Raw genomic sequence first — 23,043 nt, forward strand, 5'->3', positions numbered from 1 at the left:
CTATTTATCCCATCAAATGGGGTATCAGCTTGTAGGAAATTTAATTCTCTTCAAAATGATACCATTTTTATGGTAATTTGTTATTCCTAACTAAAGTTATTCAAAAATAATCCGTCTCCTAGCAACGGGCGGCGACCATCTTAGAAATATGCAAATAAGACGCGCGCGCAACCTTTTTTTCCGCTGGCGACAACCGGATTCGGAAAATACAGGTTCTGACGATCTCCGAACATATCGTAGAATTTTGTTTTAGGGGGGGGTGCACGGGGACCCTTTCTGGCTGCTAGACTAATATGCCCTCTACGGGGAAAAGGAGTGAGCTCATCGCATCTTCAGCTGCTGTGCCCGGTCGATCGACGGCGTCATGATCCACACAGATGTAGGACGTTCGCATCTTCGTTATATACAGGAGAGGTAAAACATGATGGGAGTTGTGTTTAGTAGGCTTGAGGCAGTGATTTTCATAATGAACAAGCATTCAAACTAACATGAATTTAAAAAATCAACCACAACACTGAGTCGCTGCGACGTGCATGGATCCAGCTCTATTGTCAAAGATCCCCGGTATCACTTTCAAAGACCCCCGGTATCACTTTCAAAGACAGAATCTCATCTCTTTAATCGAGCTTATAACGGTTGATATTATGAGTTACGTTTTAGATTGCTACACGCACTTCCATGACTTCGAATAATGAATATCAATGCCTAGGACCTATCATAGAGAACGTAGAGAGACCAGTGCCTCAGTTTGCAGCACTTTGACTCACTAGGTGTTTTGTATTATCAACAAAAAAAAATCAGATCCATTTTGTGTCAGTGTGTGTGTATGTTTGTGTGTGTGAGTGTGCGTGTGTGAGTGTGTGTGTGTGTTTGACTACGGATATTTAAAGGAGCAGTTTAATCTACAGAGCGATATATTCACATAGAATTTTTAAAAAATGAAGACACTTACGAGGTTGTGTCTGGAAGCCATAACGAAACCGTTATACTCCTTCGTCCAGTTGGTCGGACAACTTGCCCTCCCGGGGATCATGAGGATATTTTGTCGGCCTTTCGTCAAACAAGAAACACATGGCACGTCCTGTAGAGTGGGGAGGGATACAATTCAGAGAGATAAGTGAAAATTATACACAACGTCCTTATCACGTTCTGAAAACTACATAGGATAGAAGTAGGGGTCGTGGAGGGGGAGATGTACATTAGCGATCTGCAGATCTGCGAAGCAGAACACCATTTTTGCCTAATTAGCGTTGTCTTAAATCTATAAAGTCTAAAGTTCGCTATTGAATATTAACCCTTGCCCCCCCCCCCCCCCCCCCGGTCTACTCTATGATACTTGGACATCAGGAACCGAATATCACAGCCCATCATGACATGTCCTCATGAAATCCGTAAAAGAATTTACCTTATTGATTTGTTAAGAGTTAAAGTCTATCCAGAGTATTATCTGATTATGTAATGATAATGATGGTAAAGTGTTTTAAAGCTTCGTTCCGGTAAAGGCCTACAACGTATAGTTCTGAAAAGCAATTCACACAAAAGTTTCATTTCACTACATTATTTACTTTTTTTTTCATTTATTGCTTGTCTTCTCACTATTAGAAAAGCAACAAAACAGTAGTTATCCCTACCATTCTAACAAACTAATTTAAATATTCTGTATTAGCTTGTATGAGAAGCCTGGCTGACAACTCACTCAAATCTTTATTATCTGGTAGAACCCCGTTTTAACAACAGAAACTATGATAACGGACGTTGGGTTGACTTGTACATCTAGAAATTTCATCACAAAATTATACCTGAATTTTGTTACATAACTCCATTCAAAGATTCTACCTTTCTAACTGTCTAAAGGTAACAGTTCCAGATTAGGAGATACACTAGTAGGCCAAATCTTAAGAGCAATTGATAAACTTCCACACAGATATAACGCTGATTTTCTAGACATTATGCAAAAATCTTGCCAAACCTTCAAGTTAGAAGAAAGCTTAGTCCGAATTTTCAAGTATTAGCTTTAATGTCTTCATATTCACGACTACCATTCATTATACTACCAATAAGACATACTAATGAGTCATTCACTTTAATTGACAATAAGTCTCAAAATGTACACTGCTTCTTGAAAGCGAAATAATGATCTCCAATATAACTCTCTGATAATATTTCCTTAAATCAGCCAACTTCTAAAATACTTAATCCGCAAAAATCCACCATGAACACGTTCAGATATGCCATTGATACCTTACTAGATTAGACATCAAGGCGTATGATACAATCAATTATGAACTATTGCAACACAAACTAAAGTTGGATACGTGAAAAGGCTTTTGACGTGGTTCGGGGTCTACTTGCACCAGTAGATCACTTCGAATGGCTAAATGAGCCTATCCCTCATCAAAACAGTATTATAACAAATTCGTATCAAGGAATGCAGGAGGCTTCCTCAACCTTACACTTATCTTTCAAAAGTGTTCACTTGGGGTGACTCTGTCATAGTTGCTTTCTAGTAAGAATAAATACCAGATTGACTGACTAGGAAAGGATTTTAAAATCAATTGAGACTTTGTGGTCTCCTTTAGATTTCTATATCTGTCAAAGATACATGTGGCATATAACGTCAGTTTTTCGTTGATTAGGGCGAGTTCTTGAATGAAAAAACTCATGTTGTCCCCTCTGGATAGTGTGCTCAGTGTTCATAAGGGAACCATGTTTCTAAGCCCGTAAATGTATATGTGTAATAATAGGATACTCTTTGGAATGGGATTGTTATATCCTTATCCTGTTCACATGAATAAAAGAAAGATATCTTGTCCGAATACATGTAATTGGCAGTGAGCGATGTTTGGTCCTCGAAAGTATTGAGCTGTACTCACGTGACCATGTAAATTTGTCTGGTGGCCGAAATTGATGCCATTCCTGTACTCAGCACCGAAGATCTTTGATCGCGGATCATCTCGTCCACTCACGATCATACTGTATTCAGGGTCAGAGGTCAAACACAGGTAGTTGCTGCCACCTCCTGGATTCTGCGTAGCGCTGCTTCCAGAGGCTGTCACTCCTACATGTACACAATTATAAAAGAATGAAACAAAGAATAAGATTAATAGTTATGAACGCTGGGGACCAAATATCACAGAACAGAATATCACAGCCATTCTATTCCATTATCTCTTTCTCCCTCTCTCTCTCTCTCTCTCTCTGGTTCTTCTTGCCGTTGCAAATAAGGTTAGTTTTGGAAGAGAACAAGCTCTTGTAGGTATGAAACATTATAATGTTAATAAAAGTGAGATAGAGTAAACAAACACAGACACTTTTTTTCAGACGCGTTTGTCTATCGAAGGTAGGAGCTAGGACTCCTGTTCCTTTGTTCAAGGGTCCAATGCTACAGACACCATATTGCTATTTCGATGTTTATCTCGATTTTAATGGATATGTAGATGATTCCACGCTATCCGCAAAGTAGTTAGTTCTTCTTTCTTTCTTTTTTTTTTTTACTGTATTTCGTTGATTAAAGTAATTGGTTATTACCTGAATAGATGAGAGATGATGTATCGGGGCACTCCGTGACACCCCAACGAATGTAGTTGTTTCCTGAAGAGACTGGTTGGGATGTACCATCAGCTGGTCCCTGACATCATTTAAAGAAAGAAAGATATTAGTCTTATCAAGAGAAGAAACGTGTAAAAGGAATAAAAGGAACACATACATGCTCCAAGTTGTCAGATAGCGACAGATACACATGACAGGAACTTTCGATCTGGACACACAAGAATCGACTCACAACATTGACTAATTCTTTCTTATCTCTCTCTCTCTCTCTCTCTCTCTCTCTCTCGATCTTTCTCTCTCTTTAGTAATACCGCTGTGATATTAGGCTCTACTTTTTACTATCAACAAAAATAGCGTCTTCCTCTGAAAGGCAGGTGTTAGAATAGCAGACAGGTAAACCACTTAAAAGCACATTATTTCAAGTTTTAAAGTTTAAGAATGAGTTGAAATGAAGCCAGTAGCAAGAGATCATCATGCTAATTAACTCACATCATGCTACGTGTTGCGGTACAGTCGTATAAGTCACAACACTAGTGCCATGGATCAATCACTAGCTGGTCATTAGTGACAAGGATCAATCACTGGTCACTACTACCAAAGATCAATCACTACTCACTTCTACCAAAGATCAATCACTGGTCACTAGTACCACGGATCAATCACTGGTCAATAATAACAAGGATCAAAAACTTGTCACTAGTACCAAAGATCAATGACTGGGCACTAGTACCAAGGATCAATCGCTGGTCACTAGTACCAAGGATCAGCCACTGGTGACTAGTACCAAGGATCAATCACTGGTCACTAGTGCCAAGGATCAATCAGTAGCTGGTCACTAGTGACAAGGATCAATCACTGGTCACTACTACCAAAGATCAATCACCACTCACTACTACCAAAGATCAATCACTGGTCACTAGTACCAAGGATCAATCACTGGTCACTACAGTACCAAGGATCAATCACTAGCTGGTCACTAGTGACAAGGATCAATCACTGGTCACTACTACCAAAGATCAATCACTACTCACTACTACCAAAGATCAATCACTGGTCACTAGTACCAAGGATCAGCCACTGGTGACTAGTACCAAGGATCAATCACTGGTCACTAGTGCCAAGGATCAATCACTAGCTGGTCACTAGTGACAAGGATCAATCACTGGTCACCTACTACCAAAGATCAATCACTACTCACTACTACCAAAGATCAATCACTGGTCACTAGTACCTAGGATCAATCACTGGTCACTACAGTACCAAGGATCAATAGTGGTCACTACTGCCAAAGATCAATCACTGGTCACTATAGTACCAAGGATCAATCGCTGGTCACTATATACCAATGATCAATCACTGGCCAATAGTACCACGGATCAATCGCTGGTCACTACTAGTACCACGGATCAATACTATACTACCAAAGTTCAATCACTGGTCACTAGTACCAAGGATCAATCACTCTTCACTAGTACCAAGGATCAATCACTAGCTGGTCACTAGTGACAAGGATCAATCACTGGTCACTACTACCAAAGATCAATCACTGGTCACTACAGTACCAAGGATCAATACTGGTCACTATACTACCGAAGTTCAATCACTGGTCACTAGTACCAAGGATCAATCACTCTTCACTAGTACCAAGGATCAATCACTAGCTGGTCACTAGTGACAAGGATCAATCACTGGTCACCTACTACCAAAGATCAATCACTACTCACTACTACCAAAGATCAATCACTGGTCACTAGTACCTAGGATCAATCACTGGTCACTACAGTACCAAGGATCAATAGTGGTCACTACTACCAAAGATCAATCACTGGTCACTATAGTACCAAGGATCAATCGCTGGTCACTATATACCAATGATCAATCACTGGTCAATAGTACCACGGATCAATCGCTGGTCACTACTAGTACCACGGATCAATCGCTGGTCACTACTAGTACCACGGATCAATCACTGGTCAATAATAACAAGGATCAAAAACTTGTCACTAGTACCAAAGATCAATGACTGGGCACTAGTACCAAGGATCAATCGCTGGTCACTAGTACCAAGGATCAGCCACTGGTGACTAGTACCAAGGATCAATCACTATAGTCACTAGTACCAAAGTTCAATGACTGGTCACTAGCACCAAGGATCAATCATGATCATGTCGTTTGGGGAAGAGAGGATATACAAACACAGGAGAACATTTGATATTAAATCAATCCAAATGTTCCCTAGAGACGAGAATTCAGGAAATGTTTGTTATTTTTTTTATTTCAACACTTCAGAACCTTTAACTATTCTGCTGGATGTAATCAACAAGCAAGGATTAGTTGAAATGATAAGGAAAGCAAACATGTTAGGGGCCTATAAGTCAGAACCCTATCTAAGGTTACTTGATTGTGAGCATGACATCACTGTATGGATGTGACCATTTCCCTTTTGTTTATTTCTTTATTCTAGCAAATATCTTCCTAGGATCACGCAAAATATTCTGAAATCGTTAAAGTCTAATCTATTCAATTCGCGGTTAATTTCAAAATCTCATCACTATCTTATCATATCTTATTATGTCCGCTTGTAAATGAAATAAATGTTCACCAGAAATGGAAGGGAAAAGTGTGATTTTCCTATTCACCAAATAATACTTGAAAACATTGGACTTTAAATTGATATTAAGTATTGTTGAGGATGTTGTTTATTGGCACACAGTGGAGTCTACAGATTTCACTTTTGGCCTCGATAGTTTGGTTATATATCTCCCTGCGAACATGGCTTTGGTCACAAACATGTTAGAAATATTGCTGAGGACAATCATTTCCAGCTCCTTGGTCACATCCTGTCCCGGCATCCTGTTTTCTGTTCTTGCAAACAAGAGGTATTTGTAAAATATTGGTGTAATTTCACACCGATCATTTCCGCAGGATTGGCTTTCAATTCCTATTTCATATTCTTCGTATACACCATAACCTGTTAGTGTCCAGGAAAACATACAGATAGGTTCAAACATGGCAACACAGTTGTTGTTGTTGTTGTTGTTGTTGTTGCTGTGTGTTGTTTGGGTCAGTAAAGTATTCTCCCCGTCAATTACTTTTGACAGTGAAGATAACGCGAAAGATAATCCACAGCCACTACTGAATGAAAGAATTAAAAGAGACAAATACTAGTAAGCCAAACAGTCAGCCACACACACGTACAAAGGTATAGCACACCGATTATACCAGGAGATATTTCACACTTCCAATTCACTCACCTTAGACTCATACCCTTACTGCCATCTGTTGTTGTCAGAATTAATGTCTGAAAAAATTTCCTTTTGCAGTCTGCTGATTATTCAGAAGATGAATAATTTTGCCATATACTTTTATGAATAATTCTTAAAACTTCACTGAGTCTTTTAATGTAGTCTTTGCGATTATTCATGATATAAAAAAGACTTGAAAACCTTCATTGACTCAGTGAAAACAGTGGTTTTTTTTTCTGCTTGATACTATCTTTCACGCAATTCATCTGACGTCCCCCCCCCCCTTGAGTTTTTGTTTATATTTCATCTTCTTTACATTTTTTTTTTCTGAAACTGCCGTCACCATCAAATATATGATTACCAAAGTGTCATAATTGGGTCCTATGACTTCATCCTTCGACATTATTTCTGGCTGCAGTCACCATCTTTTGAGTATGTAAAAAAATCAACATTTTTTTTTAAATGTCATGAAAAATTATTGGATTACATAACTGCAAAAAAATCCGGATGAATAAATGGCATAATAAACATTTTAAGGGTGTCAACACTGGTATGATCTGTGCGATTGAGCTGCAGCACTAAATTGCGACCGGCTTTGGTCAGTCACCAAACCAACTCTGAAGAAAGGAGAAGGTTTAATACAGGTCAAACGAATCATTTACCTATCAACATGCATTCATCTATGTGACATACATACTAATATTTATGTGGTTTTAAGCCTATATATATGAAACTATACGTTGATGTGTACAAATAATGTCTGGATAGATGTGTCGTCATTTCATATCCCTGTTCACGGTAAAGCATTTTCGTCTTTACTCATTATAGCTCAGTCAGACCACTGTAGTTTTGTCTAAGCACGCTAGACTTGCGTCTGTACCTGCTCATTGCTGGGCGTAGACTGTTCGGTGACTTGGGTCTGATTGAGAGTCTTGAGGTCCTCAGCTTGCATCTGTAGTATGGAGTTCGTGTGACTAAGCTTGGCGCTCACCACTATTAGGCCCACTAGGGTCCCGCAGGCAATGAGGACAGCGGCTACAGTGCAATACGGTAGGACCCATCTGTCAGGAGATGAAGAAAAGAGAGGGAGGGGGTAGCAAGAAAGAGCGGCGAAGAGAAGAAAATGAAAGTAAGAATCGCCGTATAGTGAAGCTCACATTACACAAACAGCAACAGAGACTACTTTTTGGTTATAATTATATTCATTATCAAAGGTCATCTATGTAGAAGCAACCGTTATGAACTCGACTGTTGTGACTGCATTAGATTTATGATTGTCTAGGTTTGTACAGGACGTACCATGAACACTAAGAATCTGTATTGTACATGAAATATTATCATCGAAATTTGTGTGAATTCTTACCCATAATGTAAGCGTTGTGTATATTACCTTGTACATACTTTATACGGAAGTAAACATTATTTGAATAGAACATTGAACAAAAGAAGCAATGACATACTGATACGAATCCCATCGCGGTAACAACCTTTATTTTACCTCTATGTCTATTGTTCACAGTTGCAACGTAAGAGTCGTCTTGAGGGTACTCGTAATATAAATGAGGGTACTACCTATATATGAGGGTACTCCTTATATATTTGTGTGGTCACCACATTTTCCCGGTGCACACGGTCCAATGAATAGTGTAACAGTAAAATTGTCACGTCATCTTGAGTTAGCTTTTTGTTTGCATTTCAAAACAAGCACTTGTAAATATTATGCTTTTTTATCATTATCATCGCATAGAATATAAATAATAAAAATTTTCAATGCTTCATAGATTAATTTTGCATAACTACTTTACATCGGTGTAAGGATGTTGTTGTTTTTTCTAATGATAAACGTCCTAAGAGCTTGACTTTTTAGTGAAACACTTTTTCCATCGCCATATTTACGATATTGCTTTTTGTTACCACTGGTTAGGACCCTACATGGCAAAATGTGCACTGTTCTTTTTTTGTCGCTACAATATTATCCGTACAAATACTTTGTTTTATATTCAAATCATTTAACAATTGCATTGATAAATGCATCACTATATGTACTACATGTTTACTTTTATCGATGAAAATGATAATAATTTAATAGAATTGAAACCGTTTCGAATTTTAGCTGTTTTTATATTGTCCTCGATCACTGTAATAAATATGTCCCGAAAGAACAGCCACGCATGTTGATAATGATACTTCTTTCCTAATACAAAATGTGTTCCTTTTCTAAACATCAAAAATCGCAACACAACAAGTAATGATATGTGTAAAGAAATTCTTTCTATACGCTGCGTTTGGTGTGTTTTCATTTTATATATTGAATGCATCACTTTCATGTCGAGCAAGTTACATAATGACAATGTCAGTTTCAAGTGCATTCTTCTCAATAAAGCGTTTAAAATTGATATTCAATTACCAATGTTGTGATAATAAGGAAATTGGAAACGTGTAAAAAATCAATAGTTAAGACTTGAAGTCTTAAGAGCTGAAGCTACTGTTCTCTCTCCCTCTCTCAAGTTCAAGTTGATTTTGTTTCGTCTCCAACAAATTAGGGAATCAATGAAATGTTCGCGTATACATATAATATCACGAAATTAGTACAACAATGTCACAAAGATAATAACATGTAATAAAGACACAGGTAAATTATCAACAGAGAAACAAATAAATACTATATTAATATGGTTGACTCAAAGGCAAATTGTCGGAAATGGAGGGGACTGTTAAAAAGCAGATTTTGTAGTTTGCAATCCCCTCTGTCTCTTTATTTATTTCCTACCTTTTTTATTCTTAAAAAAAAACAACACCCAGATACACCTTGATCATGCTATGAGCAATTGAGTGTGTTGTTTTTTCCACCTTTGGAACGTGATATATCACATACCTGTATTTCTTCAGAACGTCCTTCAGGCACCTGGAGTGGGCTTTGATGTCAAATCGTTTGTATTCGAAAGAAACCTGTTCATGGTGGTGTCCACAGTCCACAGCCGTCGAGGAGGAGGAATTATGCTCATATTTCTTGTCCACCGAAAACATCGGATTCTCCATGCCTGTCAGAGATTGGGAGTTTAGCATTTACACTAAACAAGGACAGTCTTGTTTTATCGATGATCGAGCTCACTAGTAGCGATCTTGAAATGATGTGCTTGACTGATTTTCACTCGGCTCGCAGCAACCAGTGAACTCAAGGCAATGAGGACGAAGAATGGCGGGAAACGAAAAACTGAAGAATGCTTTTCAGAGCGTGTTTGTATTGAAGGCTGATGATGGTTACCTGAAATATCGTATTTTTATATTCACCCGCTAGACCACGACTCGGATTGATTGATTTCCAGGCATCGAGTCGACTGTTTTCAAACTTCCCGTATAGGTGGAAACGCTTGTTTCCGTTACAGGAACCCTCCATATACGCATGCATGTGCTGGTCAAACAAGCAAACTGACATAGTCTTTGTTTCAGACTTTCTCCTTTGAACTCAACCATGCACAAATGATTTAAGGAATCAAAAAAAGAAAAAAGAAAAAAAGAATGGAGAACGAACACTTGAGGCTGATGATTTATAACTTATGAAATCCTAAATCTTGTGTGTGTGTGTGGGGGGGGGGGGGGGGGGGGGGGGCGCTGTTGCATAGTGGATAAGACTCCCAACTCCCGATTGGAAGACCTGAGTTCGAATCCCGCACAGTGCTTACTTCCTTGGACAAGATGTTTTTACCCACTGTGTCCCTCGCGACCCAGGTGTATAAATGGGTACCTGGCAACGCTAGGGTAATAATAATGGCAGGGCCCTCTGGTAGAGCAGTGGCAGCACTGAAGAGGATATCCTGGGGAAATAGGGCCTTATTATTATTATTATTATTATTATTATTATTATTATTATTATCATTGTTGTTGCTATTATTATCATTATTATTATTATTATTATCATTATTATTATTGTTGTTATTATCATGATGATGATGATGATGATGATGATTATTATTGTTGTTATTATCATCATCATCATCATTATCATATTATATCTTACTTAGATACATCGTTATATCTGATATCTCATTCCGCCAATTAATAAACAGAGTTATCGACAAACTCTGTGACTGTGGACGTGAGTCTAGCTACTCGCTTCCATAATTCTTTTTTTCTTCTCTTCTTCATTTGTTTTCTTTCATTTTTTTAAAAGGGGATGAGTAGGAATAATGTTACTGCAAAAAAAAAAAATGCGTCCATGTCAACATCCAGTTTGCAACCGCTGACGTACTTTACTCTTTTCAAAACAAACATCTGTATAGAAATAATGGGGAAAGCGCTGTGCAATAGCAGAGTGCTAGAGCGGACGAACTGGAAAAAAGGAACAAACATCTGGAGGAAAAGGTAACAGCAGCGTAATGGAAAAGGAAGTTTAATCCATAAAGATTAGATCAGCCGTCATGCTGTTGAAGTAAAAAATTCCGAACGTTTCTCCATGAGGAACAACTTCCACATCGCGGGCGTCCTTAAAGCCAAGGACAATGTCAAAGACAAAGACTACCCTAAGATTGTGGAGAAGATCATGAAGGAAAAGTTTGGCATGAATACCAAAGTTAAACGAGTTGATGACTGACCAAGACACATTCTGGTAAAAACGATGACATATCGTGATAGAGTTGACTTCATGAAAAGTGCACGGAAAAGTCTTGCAAATCTTGCAAATGCTACGTCATTGAAACCTGACTTGGAGGAGAAGAAAGAGTGGGCGAGAAAATGAAAGAGTTGTACGCGAAAGGGACCAAATGACGTTTCTTTGCGGGGACATGGCGCACCAATAAAAGCATCCCCTACATCAACTTTTAAATTTCTCACGCAACGTAGCTTTAAGCCACTTCAACCATTTCCCATTGCTTTGTTATTCACATATAGAGTAGCACGTGCATTCTTTATAATCTGTACTTTTATTATGTCGCCATAATAATTATTGCCTGTGTTTTTAATTCGTTCAGCTGCTTTTCTCAGCTCGTGCACTCTTTATCTGCACGCTTTACTCTCTGTTACCTCGATCTGTTCTGCATAATCCTAGAGTCGTCACGTTCAGCTCATGCATTTTTTGCAAACTATGTCGTGTATCTCAGCAAATCTTGGTATCTTCACTAGAAATAAACTACATGTATTAATTTTGTTCACGATAACATAAGTTTTGATTTGATATCTTTTCATGTATTCGACAGTTTCACAAGATTGGCAAAGAATGTAAAATGACGTATTTGAAAGTTTGGCACTACCAAGATGTGTTGAGAGCCTGCCGGGTTTCATTTCAATTGCATAATCACTATGTAGTGATATTTAATTTTCACAATTCTTTGTATTCAGGGCCTTACGAGATTTCCTTTTCTTCTTTTCTTCCACTTCTTCTTCTCCTATCTTCGCTTCCCCTTCTCTCTCTCTCTCTCTGTTCCTCCATTTGTTTTCTCACTTTTCTCAGTATTTCTTTTTTCTTGGTCTTTGACCCAATTTATCGTAAACTTTTTTATTAATGTCTATATGGCATAAAACAAAGTTTTAATTATCTTTTCATACAATCCAGCAAAGCTTTTTAGCAGATTTACATGAATTGATCTCAATTCAATTTCCATTTCAATTTATTTCGTATTCATCTCTCGATTAAAAAAGTAATTTGACATGAATTGATTTAATCGTCCTTACAAGTTTATTTCCTGACCTTGTTTGTGTAGTGTGTTTTCTTTGTACTTTTATCATTGCAAATCAGGCACAATTCAGCCGTTTGGGTGCAAAGTTTGATAATTAATAAACCCATTCAATACACCCCTCTCAATATATACACCCCGTCATTTGGCAGGAGGATAAGTTATCAAAGCGTGAGTCTGATGATACACCCTTCTGCCAAATATTCAAACACGTACCGGGGGAGTAAAGGAGGCATCTTAAGATACTCCCTGCTTCCATTTTTGCACATTCGACACACCCTTGCACTGCCAAAGGGTGTATTTAGACATGTCATTCTCCCTAGTTCTAAAGCACTCTCACGCGTATTATTTAATTCGGAAAAATTATGAAAATGGCGTATATAGAGAAACACCCTTCTGTAAATTCATGTAACAGTTGTGCCTTTTTGCCAAATGAAGAAGGTGATTGCTAAAAATGTAGGAAATAGCCCTGAATATCTTGAGAAAACAAATTTCCATGAATAGTCAGAATTGGTTAAATGGGCATTTCGGCATTGAGGCCCTACCCAAGAAGAGAGAGAGAGAGAGAGAGAGAGAGAGAAAGAAAGGAAAAAAAGATATGCTAGCATTATTTCAAAGGCATTCAGAACCTAGCCGTATTTCAAACGGTATATAGTACATGGTATGACATCGATTGGTGAGAGTGTAAACTCTTACAGTCTAATGGTTCGTGACTTCTTTACCCATTACTCCATGACGAGAACTGTAAGAGGAACTCTGGAGTAAATGTGAAAGGCAAATATTCAACCACAGGTCTCGCAAATAAATGAAACGGCCGATGCAAAGCAATTTCACGTTGGCCTGTGTTGATATAATAATACCCTAATCATCGATTATATGGCAAGTATAGAAACCATGAATATGCTCTTTATACTTTATAACTATTTACAATATGTAACAAGGAAAAGTAGAAATTACGCGGTGCGTAATATATGTCCCCGCCGGAAGTAGCATTTTGTAGCAAAATGTACAATATAGGTCAAAGAAGTCAAAGGTCAAAATTCTGTGTAGAAGTTTTGAAGCCCTCACCTAGTGCCATCACATAAAGCAAACGGAATCGAAATCGGGTTAGAAATGGCGAAGGAGTAGCATTTTGTAGCCAATGTACAATATAGGTCAAAAATCAAGGTCAAAGATCAAAGAAGTCAAAGGTCAAAATTCTGTGTAGAAGTTTTGAAGCCCTCACCTAGTGCCATCACATAAAGCAAACGGAATCGAAAACGGGTTAGAAATGGCAAAGGAGTAGCATTTTGTAGCAAAATGTACAATACAGGTCAAAAATCAAGGTCAAAGGTCAAAGAAGTCAAAGGTCAAAATTCTGCGTAGAAGTTTTGAAGCCCTCACCTTGTGTCATCACATAAAGCAAACGGAATCGAAATCGGGTTAGAAATGGCGAAGGAGTAGCATTTTATAGTAAAATGTACAATATAGGTCAAAGGTCAAGGTTAAAGGTCACAACTGAAATTCTGTGTAGAAGTTTCAAAGCTCCAATGTAGTGCTCTCATATAAAGCAAACAGAATCAAAATTGGCTCATAAATGACAGAGACGTAGCAAATTGAACATTTTGATCATACGGACGCACACACGGACAGACGGACAGACGGACAGACACACAGACACACACACGTACGGAGCCCGTTTCATAGTCCCCTGCTCGAACTCGTTCGGTGGGGACAATTACAATTTCTGATATCATTCTAAATAGTTCAGTTCAATCAGTAAGTTTTAAATACACATGTACATAATCAACTTCACAGTATATTTTAATGACTAAGTGAAATTTAATGTGTGGATATTACGTTATGTAAACTGATTAATACAGTACAATCACTGAAGTATTTCTCTTGGTAGCCAGTAAGCCATCTCATTTTCGAGGAAGTGAATTTTAGGAAAAGACTCTTGAGGGCTTTTTACACTTGTGTTTCTTAATTTAACCCCGGACTTTCTCTGACCCAGGACTATCGTTAGTCCCGTACCAATTTTTTCAGCTTTTTACACTCGCCAATTAGTCCCGTACTATCTCTTGTCCGGGGCTAAGGAGAAAACTGACCTTTTTACACTCGTATTTCTTAGCCCCGGACTTTCCAAACCACATGAATATTCATAATTACGCTGTGTACTGTACACGTACACGCACGCACCGGCAGCACTTGATTACCTCGTTTCTGATTGGTCAGTGAGGGTCGGACTTCGTCTCCGTCGCTTAGCCCAGGATTAATTTTTCATTCTGTTTACACTCACTTGCTTGGCACCGCAATTGCGGTGCTAACCCCTGCTATTTTGCAGGGCCAGATAGTACCGTACTATCGGTGGGGCTAGCCCACTTTGGCAAAAACGAGTGTAAACAGAAAGTGGGCTAAGGATAGTCCCGTACCAACGGTGGGGCTAAGGCCCCACCCCCCCCCCCCCCCCCCCTTAGCCCCACCGTTGGTCCGGGGCTAAGCAAAATTTTACAAGTGTAAAAAGCCCTAAGGAAAACATCTTTCAATCTAATATTTTCCGGTAAATTCAAAAGCGAAAGTGAAATGCGGTTTACGCGGTATATTGGCCAAAGGGGAAGTGTTGTGATAGTACAGAGGCGTTGAAGTTAACCACGATGATATCAGTAAGTGGATAATACAAACATACAACAGCCGGAGGCTGTATTTTATGCATGAATATAATGAGAATACATAAAATATAATCCGATTGTTTTTTCCCCTTGTTAATCATGTTTGACAGATTATGTTTTTTGCGGTCACTCTGGGACCTTTTGTGGTTGTTCAACGTTAAACTTTTTGAATATCTTAGTTGATTTTCTCAGCTTTCAACACCCAATATGCTCAGCCAAGGTAACTGCTACAATGCTCCCAGGTTATCCAAAGAATGCTGCCGCCTATGCCTCGTTAATGTGCACAACTATACTTTAAAAAAAAAACACAAAGAAATTTCAAAGATAGGATTGTAATCTTAACTCTTGCTGTATTGATTTAATATTAGAAGTCATCGCTTCAACACGCCAATTTATCATTATTATTATTTTTTTTTGGGGGGGGAGGGGGGCAAAAAAGAAGTCTACTGGAAAAACGAGTTAACTCCATTCGTGTAAATTTGAGATTAAAGTTGCTAAAAAACAGAAAACATTACAGAAATACGGGATGCTTTTTAATCATATCTTCCATAATATTCCTTGTTATGTAACGAGTGATATCACTGGAAAGGGTTTATTCTCCTCTATCTGATGATGAACTTTTGAATATTAAAAAACGGCAGTTAATCAATTTTGCGATCATGCAACACTATATATATATATATATATATATATATATATATATATATATAGAGAGAGAGAGAGAGAGAGAGAGAGAGAGAGAGAGTGAGAGATACAATCAGCATTTAGTTGACAACGGGAGAGTTGCCACAATAACTGTCACTGATCTTTTTTCCCCGTCTCGAATCCCCTCATTTAGCGAGCGTTTCCTGCAGAGTGCACTTGTGTTTGGGTGTATGTGTGTATGTGTGTATGTGTGTGTGTGTGTGTGTGTGTGTGTGTGTGTGTGTGTGTGTGTGTGTGTGTGTGTGTGTATGTCTTCTCCAAAGTAGCAGGCTGGTCCTTTGCAAACTGTGCTGATTATATATCCAAATCACAGTCAGGGCGGTGAGTTGGCTCAGTCGGTAGCGCGTCTGCCTCACGATCACGCGGCCCGGGTTCGAACCCGAGTCTGGACTGAGCAATGTTGTGTGTAAACATACCGTCCCCTCTAGCAAGAGGCAAAACACTCTGTCCCTCGGATAGGACATAATATGGAGGTCCCGTGTATGAGAGAGTTACCGCTCATGCACGTAAAAGATCCCGCTTCATTCATTCATCGCAAAGAGCAGGGTGTCTAACCCGGTGAAGTGGTCCCACCCCACAACCAACTGGACCCCGTGGAAGACCAGCTTAGTGTAGCTGAGTATGGGCTATCCAGCCATCTTCACAGATGGAAAATGAACAACAACAACAACAACAACAGACGAGACACAAAAACCAATTCTGATGTGACAAATCTTGCATCGTCTTTATTCACTGACACTGTATCTCACACAGACTAATCTCATCAATTGACACAGCTTGTTAGCATAATATAGGTATACTTTACACAAGGTACTACTGCAATACATCATGTTTCAATCTTAATTACTTGAGATATTTTGCTCATTTACAATGTACTTTGCCAGCGAGAATGCGAGAGGGGAAAGGAATAGTACAACATAAGGTTTCTCATCGCTGTATCGACCATTAAGTACAACAAAAAAAAAAAAATAGCTAAAAAAGTACTTTACAGCAGTGGTGATTTCCAAAACCTAAACACATCTGTTTCTATTATTTGTTGGTCACCCCCTTGCTCTCTCTGTATGTATGTCTATATACATGTATACAGTACATATGTATAATTATATTCTCTGATTCATCTATCTGGTCTAGGTAAATTTCTCTTCCTCTTTGTTCATTGGTATTCTTCTCTTTCCTCCCCTTGACTACACCATCCTCCTCACAGTATTCAGACACACACAGGTGGAACAAAATGAGTAGAGACCAACTGAAGGTTTATGCAGAGAATTCATCCTTTACATGGAATAGGACTAAGATGTTCAACCCTGGGAACAGTACCATACGCAGGTTGGCATGATGACACATCTTGGGGACTCGTTTGTGAGAGAGTACTCATTTTCAGCCAAGCCAAGGCAGGTTACCTCTGTGATTAAGGACATAAATCTAAGGGTTTAACTACACTGGTAGATGTGCCTCATGAGGGCTAGAAAGATGTAAATCACTTTGCCAACATAAAACAACATTTATTGTCCTTTGTTCGTGTTTGCTTATTTTACAATTATTATTATTATTCTTAGATATGGCAGAGGAGGAAAATAGATATAACTGAGTGTGAATAGTCCAATCATCAGTAAAAAAAAAAAAATAGAATAAAAAAAACCACAACGTTGTAAGAGAAAACTCCAAATTAGCACATACAGTACATTTCAACCACACAAAATCAAACGCTGCATAAGTCATCAGTCATTCTACTGGCTACTTCATTTCATTTTCATTTTCATTTCATTTCATGTCATTATTATTTCAAGATTAAGTAATCGCCTGAAAAGGTTCTACATCTCATCACACAAGCATCCTTGATAACTTTTAAAACTCCTTTCTAATTCATGTACAGTGTACTTGTATTATGAAACAGTGATCCAATACCAATAACATGCATTCATCGAGGAGATTATGCAGTGACAATTGGGATATGTAGAAAGTACAAGCTACTGGACCAATTCATGACTGTCAAACCTCTCTCTGTAAACCTTACATTCATGTATCGATTGAGAAGTAATTGAAATAAGCATTGCCCTCATCTATTGATATTGGTAAATGTATCTCATTTGTTTGGAAAAAGGGAGGAAAACGTCCAACAAAAGTTCAGTAACAATTCAAATTGCCTGTAAAAAGAAGCACTGTTTTGTCATTGAACAATTAATCCTAACTAGGCTGGGGGGCCTCTGAGGCCCCCCCTCGACGTTCTGCACGATGTATCGCCAACGCGAAAAGCTATCGCCGCGACGTTTCATGACTTTTTTTTTTTTAGTCTCCCGCATCTTTTGACACCAAATTTGCGATGCCCGGGTGCACGGTTCCGAAGTTGCGCATGAATATATACGTGCATGTCAGACCAAAAATTGCTCAAAAACGTGAATTTGTGTACAATTTCAATGCAAACTGTGCTTTCAGGCAAATTTCATAAAAGCATGATTATTTGGGGGTTTTATTGATTAAAATCAATTAATAGCATATTTTCTTGTTCGGAACAATGTCGCGGACAAGTTTCATCGAAAAAACAATGAAAAACATAAAGTCGAAAAAACAGAGAAATACATAAGAAATTAAAAAACAATAAAATACTTAAGAAATTTTTTCTGATGCCGCAATTTTTTTCTCTTATATTTGCTCAGGACACTAAAAAGAATATTTACACAGAAAATGTGCCCATTTTGAGCTTTATTTAGTGATTTATACCAAATTGTCTGATTTCATGCATCATTATGCATAAATTAGCATAAAGGATAATTTTTTCAAAATCTTATTTCGTGGTACCGTAGATTACGTCATAGGCAATGTGTGTACCAATTTTCATCGCAATCGCGCGGTCGATGGCCGAGATCTGGAGGGGGGCCTGGGAGGCCCCCCCCCCCCCCCGGCTCTCTGATCTACCTAAATAGCCCAGCCTAGTTAGGCTTAAGTCAAACACTGTAAACTGTCAAAAAATGTTAACTCTGAGCATGTCATTCATAGCTCTTCTTTTTTTATAAAAACATTAGCAGTATGAACCTGCTGTCTCGGAGGTGTGGTAATTCTTCATAGAGTTACTACCTGACAGACAGAGTTCGCTGCAATGGATATAGAAATGAAATAATTCTCTCATTTTTTTTTTTCAGGAAAGAAAAAGGGTATTGTTCGATGCATGTCCACTTCATTTAGAATAAAACAGCAGTGGGTTTTACTCTGTTAAGATCAATTCATTTGTCCTTCATTAAATGAAGAAAGAAGTGGAAGATTAGCAAGGCATGGGTTCAGTCTCGCACACTTAAACGTATCTTTGGTTGTCCATGACGAAAGAGTGTGTTTCTTTGAAGTTTTTATCTTGTCCAAGTTTTACATGGGTTCTCATGGCATAAATGAGGGCATCACATTTTATTGGCCTCCTTAGAAGGAAATAAAGATAAATAAATTGGTATAGCTCTGAACATATTTTGGAATGGCCCAAATGCACCAGTTTCCACATCACATCACTGTACAGAGCTACAAGAAAACGTGATGTAGGAAATTTACTGTGGGAGAGGCAGAACAAATTACAACATTTGGCAGCTAAAAATACCACTACTTTTCTTCATCAAACTCTAAAACTACAACTGCATTTTAAGTATACATCATGTTTGCAGCACATTGTTCATCATCTAAGGAATACACACATTGTAGCAGCTAAGAAAAAAGAGTAATTCAGTGTGAATGAAAGCCCTCACAATTATTTCAATTATTTCTGAATGGCTAGCATTACTGAATCATGAATTGAAATCATGACATGGTATTACACTCAATGACATCAATTGTTCAAAAAAAGGGAACATGCAACAAAGACTTGACAACATATTGCTACAAATACATCTCATAAGGCACAAGAAATCTTAACAGCAATCAAGTGTAAATATTCACCCAGATATCATAGGTTGTTTGGCTCAAACTGAAAATTGAACAAAATGTACAGAACATAAGCAAATTGAGGATATTCAGTTCTGACTCAGTCTTGATTACATTCAGTATGAGCTCAAAGTTATGTTTACCCAAGATGGCAATACTAATCCAAAGCTCAACATTATGCTTAATACCATAAAGGAATAGGAATATTATCCACAGCTTGATGTTATGCTTACCCAATAGGAATACTAATCCAAAGTGCCAAGCTATGTTAACTCAACACAGAAATACTAATATGAAGCTCAAAGTTATGTTAAGCCATTGAGGATGGGCTGATTTTGCTACAACATGCATTTCCCGTAGACACCTGCCCGAGTATACTTGGGACTCGTCCTCTCCCTCAGTGGGTTAACCCAACACAAGAATATTGATCCCAAGCTAAACATTATGCTTACCCAACATAGGAATATCAATCCAAAGCTCGAAGATATATTTATCCAACATAGGAATATAAAACTAATCATACTATGAAGTAGAAAATGTGCAAAACAGAGAAGCTTACAAACAGATCTATCAACACCACCATAAGATAAAGTGACACAATTCTAGATAAACACAAAAATGCCACAGGAAAATTTCCATATCAAAGCAGAAGCACAAGTATCAGTAATATGATTTTAATCTTCATTCAGTTTGTTTGAATGTACATTGGCTTTAAAAGGCAGTATGACAAGTATAAGCCAGTTGTATCTCTTCATGCTTGAGTGAGTTTTGCCAATACAGGTGCCTAAAATACCCTGGTATATTTCATAATGAGACATGGCATATCTTTGTAAACTCATTTACTTGTACACGCACATATACCTAACATCATATCCCATTCAATCTACAATCCTGAAGTCAAACAAGGTAATGATGACAACTGAAAACTCGTGACTCACATTCATAAGAATATGACAAGAACAGGTATGTAGACTTGATTAAATTGAAAACAAAACATGTATGCATGTGAAGTGATTGCAATTCACAAAGAGTAATCAAGCTTCTGCTACTTCTGTTGTGATCCTCAAACTTTACTGTAACAAAAACTATATTCAAAATAAAATGACATTAACACTGTAATACACAAACACACACAAAAACAACAACAACAACAACCTGTGTTCTAACTGTCCTATTTTCTCTACCATAGTTTCTACACTTGGGAAGAGAACTGTATGCACTTACAACTCAGTACCACTCTGGCTCAATGCAACTCTTCTTATTCTTTAACTTGTTCTTATTTTTCTTCTGTCCTGTATGTCCTTGCACATTTGTGTGTCCATAGCCATGTAATTTTCATATGTACATGTTGCTCCTTATTTTACAACATAGTATACATGCCGTTCCTAGCATATCATTTGGAACTGAAATTGAGAAATGTCCATATTAATGCAATTGCAGATGTATCAAAATTAACTAAACAGCTGGGGGAGTGATTACACTTTCAAGGACACATCCAAGTCTGTGCTGGAGGTTTTTAGGGTCCTATTGGTATCATAATATCCCCTTAACAGACTGGGGGTCAAAGCAATGTCCATTTGTTCTGGGTTGGTTTGGTGGTTTTTATTTTCTTTATTTTGTACTGGCCTACAATGCTCTTAAAGAATCAAACTAATGCTATGAATACACACATCACTTCTTGTAAACCTGTCTTCATTTTCAAGCTTCTATGTAAAACAGACAAATGATAAGAATCCATACCAGAGACTCACTGACTACCCTTGACCAATGATATGAATCCATACCACAGACTCACTGACTACCCTTGACCAATGATTAGAATAGATCCCACAGACTCACTGACTACCCTTGACCAATGATATGAATCCATACCACAGACTGACAGGCTACCCTAGATCAATGATTAGAATAGATCCCACAGACTCACTGACTACCCTTGACCAATGATTAGAATCATACCAGAGACTCAGTGCCTACCCTTGACCAATGATTAGAATCATACCACAGACTCACTGACTACCCTTGACCAATGATTAGAATCATACCAGAGACTCACTGACTACCCTTGACCAATGATAAGAATCCATACCAGAGACTCACTGACTACCCTTGACCAATGATATGAACCCATACCACAGACTGACAGGCTACACTAGATCAATGATTAGAATAGATCCCACAGACTCACTGACTACCCTTGACCAATGATTAGAATCATACCAGAGACTCACTGACTACCCTTGACCAATGATAAGAATCCATCCTAGAGACTCACTGACTACCCTTGACCAATGATTAAAATCATACCACAGTCTCACTGACTACCCTTGACCAGTGAAGAGAAGACACTGTCCTCTCTAGAGAGAAGATTGTCAGGTGAATCATACTCAATGACTTCTCCATCTGAGAGCACCAAGATGGAGTCTGAGTTCAGAATGGTAGCGATGCGATGCTGCAGGGGAGAAAACAAGATTATGATAAATATAAAATTAGATTTAAACATGCCTTTTTATTCCCTACCCTTCTTCTACTGTAAAGCCCTGGCCCAAATTAATGAAGAGATGACACAACACTAATAGTACCAAGATTAATGATTAAAATATGTGTGCATTAGAGGGACCAGAATGACTGCTGAAGAATGAGAAAAATCTGATGGAATTCTGAAAATGATCCACTGATAACAAAATGGAAGTGACACAAAGATTAAAGTGGCAATCATGACAGTCAAACAACAATAATCATTGGTACGTTTGAGTCCAATAAGTTCATCAAGTGTAGTTTATAGGAAACATTTTTCATGGTTTAAAGGAAAAATATTTCAAGGTTTATAGGAAACATGTTTCAAGGTTTATAGGAAAATTGCTTCAAGAAATAGCAATGAGCTCCTTAATGACTATCAAGGCATGTCCTTTGATTGTATACTAAGTTTGCACAAATTTCAAACTTTTTTGTCTTAAAAGTGTACCATGCTCACATTTCCCCCAGTATATGTGTAAAGTAAGCATCACATTCTATTGCAAGCTTCTTTTTTCATAATCATGTAAAGAAGTTGCCCTCCTTTAATTCACAAAATGAACTGAAACATGTAGACTGAACAGGACAGCTGCATGCTATCTTTAGAAGTTTATAATACAGTGTAGTCACATACATCAAAGGAATACACTGTACAATCAACAGAGGCTGAACTGACTCAGATTTTTTTCCATTTGACTAACTGTTACCAATACAAAATCATCCAGCTGTGATGCAATATGACTTCTCATTATCAACATTTATAAAATGGGTTCAAGAATGTAGCCAATAGGAAGCGCTGAAATGAGTCACTTG

General features: G+C 38.0%; 2 protein-coding genes across 2 annotated transcripts in view; both read right to left on the reverse strand.

Annotated features, from left to right (window-relative positions):
• Positions 1-283: 283 nt before the first annotated feature.
• Positions 284-9,909, reverse strand: LOC139738067 (uncharacterized). Its single transcript, XM_071648728.1, has 6 exons — positions 9,670-9,909; positions 7,675-7,855; positions 3,529-3,628; positions 2,874-3,058; positions 953-1,081; positions 284-394 (listed from the first exon to the last, which is right to left on the reverse strand). The coding sequence occupies exons 1-6, from the start codon at positions 9,858-9,860 to the stop codon at positions 284-286; spliced, it is 897 nt and encodes a 298-aa protein (XP_071504829.1). The 5' UTR covers positions 9,861-9,909.
• Positions 9,910-18,774: 8,865 nt separating this feature from the next.
• LOC139738044 (ATP-binding cassette sub-family C member 9-like) overlaps positions 18,775-23,043 on the reverse strand; it is a 58,717-nt gene continuing 54,448 nt past the window's right edge. The window contains exon 33 of the mRNA XM_071648707.1: positions 18,775-22,168. Coding sequence (XP_071504808.1) covers positions 22,031-22,168 — 138 coding nt within the window. The 3' untranslated portion in view covers positions 18,775-22,030. The remainder of the gene's footprint in view (positions 22,169-23,043) is intronic.

The sequence above is a fragment of the Diadema antillarum genome, unplaced genomic scaffold, assembly GCF_040938485.1.
Source record: "Diadema antillarum isolate AM-2024a unplaced genomic scaffold, OU_Dant_1.0 seq00000720_RagTag, whole genome shotgun sequence".
NCBI classification, from domain to species: domain Eukaryota; kingdom Metazoa; phylum Echinodermata; class Echinoidea; order Diadematoida; family Diadematidae; genus Diadema; species Diadema antillarum.

Coding starts and splice junctions, on each gene's coding strand:
- LOC139738067 (XM_071648728.1), bottom strand. CDS start 9,860: ATGCTAAACTCCCAATCTCTGACAGGCATGGAGAATCCGATGTTTTCG. Junction 3,629..7,674: donor CTACGCCCAGCAATGAGCAG/GTACAGACGCAA, acceptor AAATGATGTCAG/GGACCAGCTGATGGTACATC. Junction 395..952: donor TGGCTTCCAGACACAACCTC/GTAAGTGTCTTC, acceptor TATATAACGAAG/ATGCGAACGTCCTACATCTG.